Here is a 14,993-nt window from a genome sequence, read left to right as displayed (position 1 = left end):
CTTATCTCATTAGTCGGAAATGCCAAAATGGCAGCTACAGCGACGATGTATGTTACCGCCGTTGACCATCGTTGACTGCAGCTGCAAATTTGTTAATTTATTTGCACGTGTCTAACCTATTTTTAAATTCAGTTCTTTCTAATGGAAATTCATATTAACTCTGAGTTTATATTTGTAAGGAGTAGAAGATAATTATCTTGTAGAAAACCTGTCTACATATGAACCAGACAAATCTTATCTGCATACCACTTGAATTTTCGATATTCTTTTTCTTTTTTCTTTTTTCTCATCAAATGAAGGACATCTTTTTCTGGAAATCCTTCGTGATAAACAAAAAGAAATTCAATTTGATTTTATGTGACATACTAATTTATAGAAAAGAGTCTTTAGTATATTATTTAAGAAATATATAATACTACTACTACTACTACTTGATTAATAATTTTTCACATTTAAAGAAAATGTATTCAATTGTACGCATTCTATATTTAAAAATTGGATCTGACACTTTTTCATAAATAATGAGTATTAAAAAAGTAATTTTTAAGTATTAAAACAGGAACATTTAATGCTATTTAAACAATGTCCTAAAGACATTATTAAATAAAAAAAAGGAAATTCACAAAAATATAGTATATATAGGACAGATTTTATCCGCGTCAAATAATTGTGTAATCATTTTACCAGAGTGACGGAAAATATTTTTTTTTTTGTTTGTTTTAACAATGATATTTTTTAGAAAATTAATAAGTTATTTTTCAAAAATAATTTTCTATAAAACTATCTCGTTTTTCTATATTTAGTAGCAACCGTAAATGAGTTGAAAAACAATCTCCTAACTTCTCTTATTTAGCCATATTTTTATGTTAACCAAAGATAATTTTTCTTTAACTCACTTTTATATTACTATGAGATAGAGTTGTTTTCCAAAAATAATTTGTGGAAAGTCATGTTTTTATGTTAATCCCAAAGATAGTTTTTCTTCGACTAATTTTTTCTGATGCTATTAAACAATGAAAAACATAAAAAAACTATCTTTATACAAAATTTTCCTTCGAAACAAACGGAGCAATAGACTTTAGATAGAATAGAATGACAATCATGTAAGGAATAAGACTCAAGTATAGAGAAAAAATTAAAAACGTAAAGGAAGACAAAAAATTACATTAGTAGAAGTAATAACAAATGATATGTCAATTAATTAAGGAAGTAACAAAATGTATGATTTTTAGATAGAATAGAATGAAGAAAAAGAATACATGTAGCTAACCTTAAGTAATTTGTTAAGGATCCATAGCTGGTCTCAAAATTTTGCTACTAAAGCTTTGTTGTTGTATAATGTTCAATTTCTGATTATTTCAAAAACTTAAGCTATTAGGATATGGTAAATTTAATAATGTAACCACACAATTCTAACATATTTTATATAATTTTTAAGTTTTCTTATATTAATATATGTTTGAGCGTCTTGTGTGTGTAAATTCTCTTCTGAATAAAATTCTATTTGTAGCGATGGAAGTAAAACTAAAGAGTTAAATAGCTATTCCAAAAGAGTAGTTGTTATAGAATAGAATAGTCTTTTCTACTCTACTAAACATACCGTAAAAGTGTTTGAAAGAATTCTTTTAAGACCTCAAATTCAAATGCATACCAAATTATTGTTTTGCTTTTAGTTGTTGCTTCCAACTTGAAGTACTATTTAGAGTTTACAAAAATAGTCAATTTGCTTTTATAAGCATAAAAACCACACTTACCGTTGTTTGAAAGTTTCTTTGACTCTTTCAACTCTTTTTTTTTTTTTTTGCCTCCTTCTCATCACTAATTGTTATCCATCCTTTTTTTTTTCTACCCAGACACTTCCATGTGCATATATTGTCACAATATAGTCACTATGGGATAATTAAATTGAATTGACCACGTATTAGTTTTTTGGGAAAATAAGAGCAAACAATGTTAAGTGTTTTGTGCTTAGCGAGTAAATTGGATAAAATTTCTAAGCAGTGGCTAATATTAACCCAAACTTGAAGGTGGTTTTGAATTTACCTATACACTGAGGGACCACTCTTGCTGAATTGTATAAAATTATAAATATTTTGTCTCACTTTTTGTCACTTTCCGCTTTATATTCTACCAATCACAATTTGTCATATATTCATTTGACATTGCTGGAGGATAAAGTAGAATACAAAAAGTGGGACAACTGACTTATATCCATATGTTTTTGTTTGTTTTATGTTTGTTGTTATTTGGGCTAATATTTATTATTGTTATTTAAGCCTTTTAAAAAAAAGGATTAAAGATTATGTTTGGGGAGCAAAATTAATTTCGGAGTAATACTTCTACAACATTTTTACAATAAATCTTATGCAAAAAGCTATTATTGGTGGGTTAAAAAATAATATCAGTATTAGGACCAAATTAGAATTAATAACAGATTACTGCATTAAATTTGTTATGAAATTATTGTGAAAAATGTTGTAAATATAGCATTACTCTTATTTTTGTTGACCCCAATTTTTGTATTTCTCACAAAGTCAAGTGTTCAACATTTCTATCTCCCACTTTTTATGTTCCACCACCAATCCACTTTTTGAAAGTATGACATTTCAGTAGTAAATAGGAAAAGAGAGAAAGGGAGAACAAGAAAATACTAGGTTCATGGAGTAGAGAGGAATATAGAGAAAGGGAGAAAAAGAAAAGACTTGGTCCATGGAGCTGCAATTTGATACAAAGACATGCATTTCCCTTGCAGTGCTTGGTTTCATTGGATTGTTACAACTCTTGTATAATGCGCTGGTGGCGAAGCCAAGGAGGCTTAGATCTTTGCTAAGCAAGCAAGGCATCAGCGGACCACCACCAAGTTTACTACTCGGAAATGCTATGGAGATGAAGTTGGGCCAATCCACCGCAGTGAAGGCTCACACCGGCGAACCCCCTGTCTCCCATAATTGTGCTGCTTCTCTCTTTGGCTTCTTTGATAAATGGAGGAAGCAATATGGTATTTCATTCATCAATATCATGTCATCACAGTCATCATCATCTCTATCATCTACATTTGCCTTCCTTTTTGAATATTTTATGTTAACAACAATGACAGTAATTATAATATAAAAACATGTTAAATTTTTTTTTACTACGCTATCATTATCATCTCTCTATCATTCATGTCACACCCCAACTCATTACTGCCATGCATGATATTGGTTGCTTCATTGCTTGTCACGCCATAACTCATTATTGGCATGTACGATATTGTTTGCTTTGATTACACAGACCTCACGGCTTAAAAACACGTCATATTAATTAGAGTCCAAGGTTTCCATATAAGATCCCCCTAGCTAGGAGATGCGGGACTCCATCAGGTTTTAGTTCTTTCCCCACCTCACCCTACTCGAGATCTTTGGGCATTTTGGGTTCCCACAATTCATGCCTCCCTTTTTGAATATTTTATGTTAACAATAATAACAATAATTATAATATTAACAAATGTTAAAACTATTATGAATTCTACTATAATATATATATATATATATATGAAAAAATTTAAAACCACACCCTTTTATGTCATAACTTTCCCACAACTCTAATATGGTAGAGTGTTAATACAAGATGAAGAAAAAGTGATGAGTCTATATATATAAATAAAAGAGACGAACAATTAATCACAATCTATCACATAAGTTAATTGTGAAAAAGGGTATGATCCTAAAATTAGTCAACATATACTTATAACTAATTAAAGCATTTCCATTTGATGTATGTTTAAACAGGTGAACTATTTACCTGTTCTCTTGGGAACTCACAAATATTATTCGTGACCCAACCTGACATAGTGAGGGAGATAACCACATGCACATCCTTCGACTTGGGAAAGGCATCATATCAACACCAAGTGCTTGGACCATTGCTCGGACAGGGCATTTTAACTTCAAATGGGGCTGTCTGGGCACATCAGAGGAAAATCCTTGCACCTGAATTATACATGGAGAAGGTTAAGGTATATAATCATTATTTCAACCAGCAATTTTGTTTACCTCTAGCATGGTAATTTTTTTTTTTTTTTTTAAATTGCTAAAATAACCAGTTAGCTATTTATGTGATCCTAAAACCTTGTAGGGAATGGTGAACATAATTACCGAGTCTGCAATCACAGTGGTAGACTCATGGAAGAGTATGATTGAGACACAGGGTGGAACTGCAGACATAAAAATCGATCAGTATATGAGAAGTTTCTCTGGAGATGTTATCTCGAAAGCCTGTTTTAGCAGCAACTATTCCAAAGGGGAAGAGATTTTCTTAAAGCTGAGACTTCTCCAGGAGGCCATGTCCAAGTATGGTATAAGTATAGCGGGTCAGCTCCCTGCTATGAGGTATGAACTTTACTTCTATTAAATTCATAGTAAGTGGCAAAGATGCACAAGTATGGGTATGGTACGGGTATGATGCAATACGAGATAGGTCATACAACAATTCTTAAAAATCTAGAATATGATATGGTGGAGATATTTATATTACTTACTTATTAAATATATTTAGTTATATATTTTTAACATATATTAATTTCAGAGTAATAGTAGATGATAAAGTGAATCTATGATGTGTAGAATACAAGTCAAGATCCAAACAAAATTTTCTTAAAAAAAAAAGATAGCTAGTTAGATAAGTATTTAATATTGAAACTAATATATAAAAAATATAATAAAAATTCTTATGAGGTTGATCTATCTCTCACTATTAAGGGGTTGGGTTAGAACCATATCCAAGCTTTTGTTTTTTCTTTAAAAAAAAAAAAAAAAAAAAAAATAAAACAATTGGGACAAACATGTAGAAGTATCTTAAAAGTATCTAGTATAATACATATCAGATATCCACGCATCTAAGTTAGTGGCAAAGTCATAATATTTTTTTTGAGGAGGGTCATTCTAAATATATCATTAAAATTTAAATCCACAAAATAATTCATACATATACACACACTTAAAACATGTCTTTAACATGATTTATTATGTAAATTTTATATAAAAAAAGATTTTGAAGTGACACTGAATGTTTGAAGACATCTTTAAATTTATAATACTTAATTTGAATCATGAATGAATCCTTTTCAAACGAAGGGCAGCATATGTGACGAAAGCTTTTCTCTAACTAAATATTGAAAAAAAAAATGACTCATTTCAACTTATTTGTATGTTACAGATATCTCCCCACAAAAGGCAATAGGGAAAAATGGGCGTTAGAAAAGGAGATCCGCAATTTGATACTAGAGGTAGTGAAGGAGAGAACAACAGTTGATGCTAATGAGAAAGATTTATTACAAATGGTTCTTGAGGGCGCCCGGGATAGTAACTTGAGCCAGGAGGAAACAGACCGCTTCATCGTTGACAACTGCAAGAACATATATTTGGCTGGGTTTGAGACCACTGCAGTTTCTGCCACATGGTGCCTCATGTTGTTGGCTTCAAATCAAGAATGGCAAGAACGTGTTCGTGCCGAGGCTCTCAGTGTTTGTGGAGGTGGTATTCCTAATGCTGATACGATTCGTAAGATGAAACAGGTCTTGTAACGACGAGTATTACTTAAAATTTTACACCAATATAGATGCTTATGCATGCATAGAGAATATAGACATATTTCTAACCCCATATATCAATTTGCATCTGCAGCTAACGATGGTGATTAATGAATCATTGCGACTTTACCCTCCAGTAACAATTATGTCAAGGGAGGTCTTCAATGACATGAAATTCGGGGACATTACTGTCCCAAAAGGTGTTAACATCTGGACCATGGTGTGTACATTGCATACTGATCCGGACATATGGGGACCAGATGCTTTCAAGTTCAACCCAGATAGATTTGAAAATGGAATTACAGGTGCTTGCAAGCTTCCACACCTGTACATGCCATTTGGAGTTGGGCCTCGAGTGTGTCTTGGACAGAACTTGGCTACGGTTGAACTCAAGATACTTCTCTCTCTCATTTTGTCCAACTTCGCCTTTTCTCTCTCTCCCAAATACACCCATGGACCTGTTCTCAGGTTGGTTCTAGAGCCTGAGCATGGGGTAGATCTCTTGGTGAGGAAGTTGTGAGCCATGAATTGTGTTTGGGTTGGTCAAATAATAAAGTAAATAAATAATATATACCTGTTTTATTTTGTGTATTAACTTCTCATGGGACAATAGGCTTGAAATAATGAATAAGATCTTCTGCTTCTTTTTTCTCATTAGACTTGTTGAATTTGCAAGAAACGTCAAAAAAATAAGGTCTTCGCATCGTTGTGGAAACTATTTATGAAACTGCACGATGCACGAAAATATGTAATTATTTTATAATGTGATATTGTAAGGATTGAAATTGGATTGGACCCAAAATCGTATGGGACCCAAACGCTAATGGCCCAAACAATAAATTTGTAGAGTGTGGATTGAAGAACTAGATCTATCCCAGAAGAAAAACTATTAAATTTAACGTTTCAAGACGGTTTGACACAAGTAAGACTAGAAAAATCTATCCTCGGAATAGATTTAGTAATTTGTATCATATGGTTTTCTTGAAAGTAAAATTATACCAAAGTTCCATCACCCTCTTTCAGTTCATTTTTTCTCATTATATACTATAATCCCGGTGTCATCCTTACCACACACGTATAGGTTGGATTCGGGGGATTCCTTCCTGTCCTATCCAGCACCTCCCAGAACCATCAGCCAATAGCTGTAAGGTTGCTTGATCACTATTCAGGCATCACTTCCACATTAATGCGGCCAGAAAGTTGGTTGAAAGGCATTTAATACAGAGGTAGTAGCTTTTAAAGATATTTGTTTACCTTTCAATTCTTATACCTAGTCCAATGTCCTACCCTTAGTTGTGATGTAGTTCCGAAGTAAGTCCGTGATGATATGACACTCAGATTTACCTCAGACACAAGTTGCCGAGAAGGCTTTCGTCCTCGGATGTTTATTGGACCCATCTCACATTGTCTCTACTTTTCTTTTCATTTTATTCTCCTCATAATCTTATTTGGGCCTCCTCGGATAGGGCCATAGGCCCAGTTAATAATGTTTTAACAATACTTCCTAATTAACTGGCCCCCACAGATACAATGTATAATTTGTTATCTAAAATTTGTTGAAAATAATATATATTAAGATTAATCATCTTGAAGTAGACTCACTTAACCAAAGAGGTATTCTATTGCATAAAAATTTTCTCATCTGGCCTCCCTTTTCTTTTTATATTGCATATAAGCATCATCAAGTCTCTCTAAAAATTCAACAACTTCTTTAGGTATTTTCTTTGTTTTGTTGTCTCTACAAATGCATATTTTTTATTTACACTTTCTATCTCAATTGTTTTTTGCATGTTCAAACTTTAAAGTGTGTTTAGTTAATATTGTTCTTTTTTTAAAAAGATGGGCCATATTCTTCTACCTTGTGTCATAGTGGCTTATGTTTTCTTAAATTTTCTTTAGTAAAACTAAACTTTCTAAACTTCAAATTTATTATTTTTGTGCATTTCAATGGTTGTTTTACTGAAATCACATTTAACTTTAGTCCAACTCCAAGAGACTAGGTACGTGTATGATTAGTTATTTTTATGTATTCAATGATTGTTGTCTTACTAATATTTATACCAAATTATATTTAGAATACTATTTTAGATTATTGTATAACGTATATAATATGGAAGTTGTACATATAAAAAAAAAATTAATTATTTTATTTTTTTACTTGCCCCTCGTGACAAATTCCTAACTCTACCACTGCTGACCCCCCTACAAAAAAATCCTAAAGCCACCACTATTCAAACGACTTAGGAAAATAAAATCTCCCAATAGTAATTTGTCTCTCCTCTCCCTCCACAAATTGACCGTTGATGTTTTTCCAAATGATTTTTTTTTTTTTTTTGCTCAAATAACTTGTTTTCTCACTTTTCACATTGATTCTGACTTTGAGGCTTTCTTTTTTTTCTTATTTGAGACTGTCAAACACCCAAAAATAGAAAATATTATCCTAATTTAGGTCTATTTTCATGAATAAAATTTCACGTTCATATGATGTTTTGGAATTACAAGAAATATTGATAATTTTTCGTGAGATACTAACAACAACAAAAATGTATTATGACACATTTTCATAGTCATAATAAAACACATGAAAATGAGTTAGTTCTTCATAAAATGTTTCTTGAAAATCAAGTCATTTTCCATTAAAAAAAAATTCTAGATTTTTAGAAAACGTTTCCTCGAAAGAAAGGGATCATGAATTTGGAGCACTTATAGTTCCTACGGTTTCTACATTTTTATTCTTTCTTTTTAACTTTCTTTTGGAAAGAGAAAAGTAAAAGGCTTGGTGAAATAGCTTGGTTATTGTTCAATCTCATGGTCCACTCTATTGATGCATGTTAAAAAATATGAGCTCCAGCATATAGGAATGACAGCAAAGCGGGGAAAAAATGTAGAAACAAGAGATATGAATTTCCTTTGTTTGTTTGAAAAAAAAATAATGGAAGGGAAGAAATTGTAATATAAACTTAGTACTACACCCTTGAAGCATTGCATATATAATAGATATACAAATTCCTCTATTTGGTTGAGGAAAACAATGCAAGGGAAGACAAAGTAATTTGCATAAATTTACTACTATGCTTTGAAGCATCATATATATTATTTTTATTTTTATTTTCTTTGGGCTAATTGCACCTTCCCCTTAACTATGGTACAATTGCATTTCCCCCTAAACTTAAAACTGAGTAATGTCCTCTATGATTTATTGGTAATAAGCATTTTGTTCCATAACATTATAGTTTTGTCAAATTAAATAGAAAAAAAAAATTAAATTAAATGTCTAACAGAAATTTGAATTTTCTGTTAATATTGAGGGGCAAAGAAGTGATCATAAGCTAGTTACCAATAGATCATAGGGATATTACTTGCTTTCAAAGTTTACAGAATATATTACAACTGTGTCATAGTTAAGGGGAGGGGTGGAATCTACCATATTTGGCTAGTTCCAAATAAAAAGAAGATCATCATTCGTACCATACCAATCATTTTTAATTTCACTGACAATTATCTTTATGATTAGTACTTAAAGCATGATCCTGTCACCTGCTCAACAAGTTAGCAAGATAAGTACTGCATCTGTTTTTTCTTACTCTTTTTTTTTTGTTAACAAGGGTATCCTTAACTTAATTTTTACTAGGATAACATGCAGGACTATTTACAAGGATGGAAATGTTCTACTGAAACTCCAAAACCAGGGAAGGTTAGTACCTCTGCCGATTTGTGAAGTTTCTTGAACACCTTTTTCTTCATATGGATCCATCCATTGCCCTGCCTCTCATTTGATGTCACAGAAGGTATATTTTTTAAAAAATTTCTTGAAGAGAAAAAAAATGTAAAATATTTACAAGCAAAAATGCATATTTTTGAATGGATGGAGGTTTTCTTATAATCAATTTTTTGAGCAGATACAAATTTCAATTGTCTAGGCTGCCAAACTAATTAACTGACAAACCTTCAAAAGGGCAGTCAGCCTCTGAAGGTGGGAAGTCTTCACATTTTCTATACGCATTCTATAATATTGCCAAAAGCAGAGAATATGGCAGACATGAATACTGAATAGTGAGAGGTATGGCCTCATTCATAAGAAGTATGCTCCCAATCATAATGAGGTCAAGTATGTGTTTCTTGTTGAGAGAGAGAGAAGGCTTTAAGTATGTTTCAATTGCAAATATATATCATACATTTAGTTGATTTATAAGAGGCACAAAAATCATAAAAAGTGAAAGGCAGCTTTTTGTGCAGGCCTTATAATCTTAAAGCATCAAGTATAAGGACCCAAGGCCAATTTATTAGCAGAAAGTGCTTCTCCCGCCACCAAGCCTAACCCATACAAGCGATCAAATGTAAGCCTTAAAAATTGATATGGACTACCAATTGCCAAGATGCACCACTTCATTCACTTGCAGAACTTTTATTATATTGACTTAACATAGAAAATGCCAATTTATGCTTACCACTCTATCACAATCTCATATTCAACTCCTAAATCTCACCTCCTGAGGTGGTAACCTTCAAAACTAAATTACAAAGTGTCAGCACTATCTTACAGAGTAGTATGCAAACCTCACCAACTTCAACTGTTAGTCAGCAATACATGATGAAAAATCCACATTGATGAGGAAAATGTAAAAGGCTTGGTCAAAAAGGAAGTATGTTTTTATACTTTGACTTCCTCTTTTGATCCAGGGGGCAAGAAGGGCTTCCACCACCCTGATTCATACTTTGGGTAAGGTGCCACCCACTCTTCTGGTTTCTCAAACTCTAGATTGGTAGGATTTGAGGCTAATGCTTCTTCAAGACTTTCAGCGCTGAAGCTTTCTGATAAAACCCGGTCCAGTCTTAACTTCATGAACCTGCCAAACCAAGTGATTACGGGCAGAGATAAATGGTGGGCAAGAAAAGATAACTGTTTTTATTTTATACAAGGTTGGGGTGGGTGATTTCCAATGCAATAGTGTTATCGATAAATAAATTTGGAAAAATTTATACAATTATCATTACATAATCTATTTTGTAACTATGGAGTCTCCAAATTTTATCAGTAAAACTAGTGAAAAGTTAGCACCCGAAGTCATGGCTCACTGATTAGGGTCTTGGTATAGGGTAAGCCCTGAGTTGAAACCTTCAGGGCGATGGCATGCCATTGGTTCAGCTTAGGGACAATTAGCTCCCACTGCCTTAAACCAGTAATGCTGTGGGTGGGATTGAGATCATACCAAGGTTCAACTCAATCAACAGAGTGCTTGCAGCCTCCCATCCCTGTCTAGGCCCCTCAAGCATTGGTTCCTCAGTGGGTAGAGGAGCTACCATGGTCATGCCTAGGTAGGGTAGCCACAATTGGTGTCCCTCACCATTTTTATTTAGCAAAAAACAAGTGAAAAGTTGAGAAAAACTTGCCACACACCCAGGCACTTGGCTGAAATCATCAATTGCTCACTTAACAAGAAGGGAAAAGAAGAAAAAAGTAGATATGCTTGGTGGAAACCTGGACTAAGAATCTCTATACTGCAATAGCATAGAACATCACAAGCATCTGAAACCTATGGTCTACAGCAGGCAGAACAATCATAGAGCTTACTGTTTGTGGTTTGTAATAGCCTTTGCAAGAATCCCTACATTTGTTATCTTGATTTCAAGAGCATGATACTGATGCACTTCTAGAAATTCAAAGCACTTTCAACTATCTATGTGGGAGTTCTATAAAAGGTAGGGGGAAAGGAACAAAGAACAGGAGTAATTAACACTTAGTAGGCAGTTGAGCAGTGGGGTTCTTACGTGATCCAGGGACCATTGGTTGAAACCAGAGCAACAGCAGGTCTCCGTAATCTCTTAGTAATGTTAGGGAATTTATCCAAGAACTTTGGCTCAATCACAAGCCAGAAGTCCTGCTCTTTGTTCCGCTCCCCATAGAGACGCAGCCGCTCAGACAAAAGCTCCTGGAAATGCTCCTCTTCATCCAGCATGAATTTTGCGTTTGCAACAACGAAATAATACTTGTTTGCTTGTTCCTGTATGGAAATATAAGAAAGTAAAACCAAATTAAAGGCAGCGTTTTGGTCATCTCAAATGTTAAGTGAGATGATTTTTTGCTTAACGGATAAGCCAACTGAATTGGGTTTTGGTCAATTATGTGTTGAGAGGGAGAGAGAAATTAGAGCAAAACTTAAGCACAGTTTCATAGGTGTTGATACTTTGGTTCCCTAATTAAACTCAATCCCATAATTATATTGAACAATGCAGTGCAAGCAATGTCATTTTTCCACAATTAAATTCAACTAAATGACTTAATAGCCAATGCAAACACATTTTTGAATTAAATTAGAGAACCTAAGATATAGCATCTAAGCAACTGTACCTAAGTTTTTGTTTTGCCCAATATATTATGGTTGGAGCATCTTCTTACGGCACAGCCGCACAGGTATATAACTAAATGTATGAAAATTTTTTACTGAAAGCTAATAGAGGAAAATCAATCTATTAATATACACATGCAAATACAAACACAAAATGTTTATATATATTTCAGGATCTGGAGAAGAAATACATAAAATATATGAGGAATTGAGACTTTCCTAGTTGATTAGTAAAGAGAGATAAACAAGAAGCACAATGGGTAACAGAAGAAGAAACCTTGTCAGCAGGATTGGAAGAACTGAGTTGGTCGGAGTCGACAGCTGCAACTGCTGTCTTAACAGAGGAAGATAAGGTGGTGCAGCTACTAGAATTGCCAAAAGACAGAAATCCCAGTGGTGAACAATGGCCGCTGCGTCTGCTTGTACTCCCTTTACCAAGAGAAAAGGAAGAAGCACCACTGTGTTGGGTTTGGGTTGGAGTGGGAACCTGAATTACCATGGAAGCTCGAGAGCCCAGAGAGAGACTCGTCACACTTAACATATTTCTCTCCTTCACCGCTACTTGTAAAATTAGCTAAGCAAAAGGCTCACAAAGACAACCAAAAGACCGAGACATACATAGGATAACAGAATCTATCTTATTATCCAGTTATTATCTTCTTCTTGTTTTTGTTTTTTTGTTTTTTTTTCCTTTTTTTTCTATTCCAAATTTTCTCTTTTATTTAATTTTAAATATTTTTATTATTATTACTAATGGGAAATTTTGTTTCAATGATGAACTTTTTGTTGACAATTTACTGTTTAGGCATTTTAATGATTAATCACAGAAATTGAAGACAATTTTTGAAAATCCATTTCTCTTTAATTAATTAGTAGTGAACCATTGAAAACTAACCAATTTACCAAAATATCCCTTTCTTACCAACTTGTAAACATGATACACAGTATGAAGCCAAAACTTGAAGTTTTTTTGTTTTTGAGAAATTTTCAACCTATGGCGTCCGCTCCTAATGATATTTATTTATCATCAAACCAAGACACCAATCAGTTTTTGGTGTAGGCGGGGATTGAACCCCAGATCCCTTATACAACTATCAGAGATTTTACCAATTGAGCTAACTGGAATTCACGCCAAAACTTGAAGTTAGGAGCAGCTTTGTTGGTGGTTTCATGTGGCTACTCTGGCCTCCGACTCTTCTGCTTAACTGCTAAGAGGTATTATTTATTTATATTTTTGATGTGTACATATGCTATTGAGTAAAGATAAAATTATTTTGTTTAAAATTTTTTAAAGGATCAAGTTGTCTGTTTTGAATAAAATTGGTTACTTGCAGGGGCATAGCCAGGAATTTTTGCTTGGGGGAGCCAAGGTAAAACTATCATTTTGATTTGCAATTCAATGAAAAACTCAAAGTACAATATATTTATAACACAAGATTATTGATAGAATTTTTTTGTCAGTGTAATTCTATAGCACTCAAAAATCAAAATACTAACAAGTTAATCGACCAATTGAGCATCTTAAGTCTTTTTTTTCTTGAGTTTCTCCCATTCTTTTGAAAAACCTTAAGTCCATAACATTCATAGAAATCAAATATAAGTATACAACAAACTGTAAAAGAAGAAGAAATTGGTATTTCTCAATATTTGCTTAGCTTTAAATAAGAAAACCCTTTGTTAAGGAAGAGGGAGAAACTAATGAAAATGTGATTATGTGAGAGCATCCCATGGAAGAGTTAATGATGAGTAACTAAAGAGAGAGCACCAAGTGATGAGAAAAGTCTTTTCAGTGGCTTTTAAGTGGAACGGGATATTGTAATAGTTTTGAAAAAGTGCAAAACTTAAGTACAACATCCTAAGTGTAATATATTAGGTTCTTTAATTAAATTCAAGCACATGTTTAACATGACCAATAAAATACAAATAATGTTATCATTTTTAAGGACAATTAAATTCAATACATATGATTTTAATCAAGTAATTTGATGTACTACACCTCAATTTTATCCCTTTACAAAAATTGAATAACTAAAAACTAAAAAAATATGGATGTGGCTATCATGCTTTAGAGAAAAATGGAAAAGACAAAAGGAGTTAATTTTAATGATTACACAGTTGGGATTTGGGATGAGAAGAATTTTATGAGTGACATGTTGGGGGGGGGGGGTGCAATCTTTTAATCTTGTGGGGGCTAACTCTTAACTCAAAATGATTCTAGCCTAGTTTTACCTATAATTAGAGAGGTTTTAAAAATTTTTGAAGGGGCCATGGCCGCCCCAATGCATAAGGTGGCTTTGCCCCTGGTTACTTGTACCTAATTGTTTTATTGTTGGGCTAATTTTCTTAGGTTTGTATATTTTGCTTTAGATTTTAAATCTATAAATTTTTGTATGGCTTTTAAAATAAGGAAAATACTAGAGTTCCAAATTTTTTTTACAAATTACTAATATAATGAGTGATTATTAGTAAGTACAAAAGTGATGTAAGTGGTGGTCCCAATTTAAACCAATAAAAATATGCTACTTCAACAATTTGTAAAAATGTTTGTACTATAACATTACTCTTAAAATAATCAATGATATTGTTAAGGGGAACAAAATGTAATTTATAGAACAAAATTTCCAAAATTATTACCTATATATATACACTAATATTTTTAAAAATATTTGGGCCCAAGGTCAAAGTCTCCCTTCGTCTTGGATGATCCGGTGCTTTTTAAGATGTTTAAATTTGGTCACTTTTTTTTTAAAAAAAGCTGAATGTGAACTTGAGTTTTATACTGAACTAAATTATGTTCAAGTTTATTCTTAATTTCCCAAATGAACTAAAGCTTATTAACGAAATTATTAATTTCTATGTGTTGGTTTTTTTTTTTTTTTTTTTTTTTTTTTTTTTTTTTTTTTGAGAAGTTCATTGAGTTGGTTAAGTTATAAGAAGCCTATATTTATAGGCTATATTAATTATTGCATGTGATATTTTAAAAATTCACTAACTACATATACTTTCAATAGCAATATTTTTAAAATGGTTTGGGCTGAAACTTCTAATGGAAATTTCACTGTTAGGAGTGCTTATAA

At 32.6% G+C, this 14,993-nt stretch overlaps 2 protein-coding genes across 2 annotated transcripts; one reads left to right on the top strand and one right to left on the bottom strand.

The window, feature by feature from the left end:
• Window positions 1–2,652: 2,652 nt before the first annotated feature.
• Window positions 2,653–6,195, top strand: LOC115983964 (cytochrome P450 714C2-like). Its single transcript, XM_031106837.1, has 5 exons — window positions 2,653–2,998; window positions 3,771–3,997; window positions 4,117–4,370; window positions 5,197–5,554; window positions 5,664–6,195. Exons 1-5 carry the CDS (start codon window positions 2,710–2,712, stop codon window positions 6,087–6,089), a joined length of 1,554 nt encoding a protein of 517 aa, XP_030962697.1. The 5' UTR covers window positions 2,653–2,709; the 3' UTR covers window positions 6,090–6,195.
• Window positions 6,196–9,926: 3,731 nt separating this feature from the next.
• Window positions 9,927–12,549, bottom strand: LOC115983983. Its single transcript, XM_031106855.1, has 3 exons — window positions 12,194–12,549; window positions 11,339–11,571; window positions 9,927–10,416 (listed from the first exon to the last, which is right to left on the bottom strand). Exons 1-3 carry the CDS (start codon window positions 12,455–12,457, stop codon window positions 10,221–10,223), a joined length of 693 nt encoding a protein of 230 aa, XP_030962715.1. The 5' UTR covers window positions 12,458–12,549; the 3' UTR covers window positions 9,927–10,220.
• Window positions 12,550–14,993: the final 2,444 nt, after the last annotated feature.

Source organism: Quercus lobata, chromosome 1, assembly GCF_001633185.2.
Source record: "Quercus lobata isolate SW786 chromosome 1, ValleyOak3.0 Primary Assembly, whole genome shotgun sequence".
Taxonomy (NCBI): domain Eukaryota; kingdom Viridiplantae; phylum Streptophyta; class Magnoliopsida; order Fagales; family Fagaceae; genus Quercus; species Quercus lobata.
The sequence above is the reverse complement of the archived record's forward strand: the minus strand, read 5'-3'. Positions and strand labels throughout refer to the sequence as shown.

Excerpts from the sequence above, each read along its gene's own strand:
- LOC115983964 (XM_031106837.1), top strand. The coding sequence starts at position 2,710 with ATGGAGCTGCAATTTGATACAAAGACATGCATTTCCCTTGCAGTGCTT. Across the intron at positions 3,998-4,116 it reads TATACATGGAGAAGGTTAAG|GGAATGGTGAACATAATTAC; the intron begins GTATATAATCAT and ends AAAACCTTGTAG. Across the intron at positions 5,555-5,663 it reads CGATTCGTAAGATGAAACAG|CTAACGATGGTGATTAATGA; the intron begins GTCTTGTAACGA and ends TTGCATCTGCAG.
- LOC115983983 (XM_031106855.1), bottom strand. The coding sequence starts at position 12,457 with ATGTTAAGTGTGACGAGTCTCTCTCTGGGCTCTCGAGCTTCCATGGTA. Across the intron at positions 11,572-12,193 it reads CTTCCAATCCTGCTGACAAG|GAACAAGCAAACAAGTATTA; the intron begins GTTTCTTCTTCT and ends ATTTCCATACAG. Across the intron at positions 10,417-11,338 it reads ACCAATGGTCCCTGGATCAC|GTTCATGAAGTTAAGACTGG; the intron begins GTAAGAACCCCA and ends TTGGTTTGGCAG.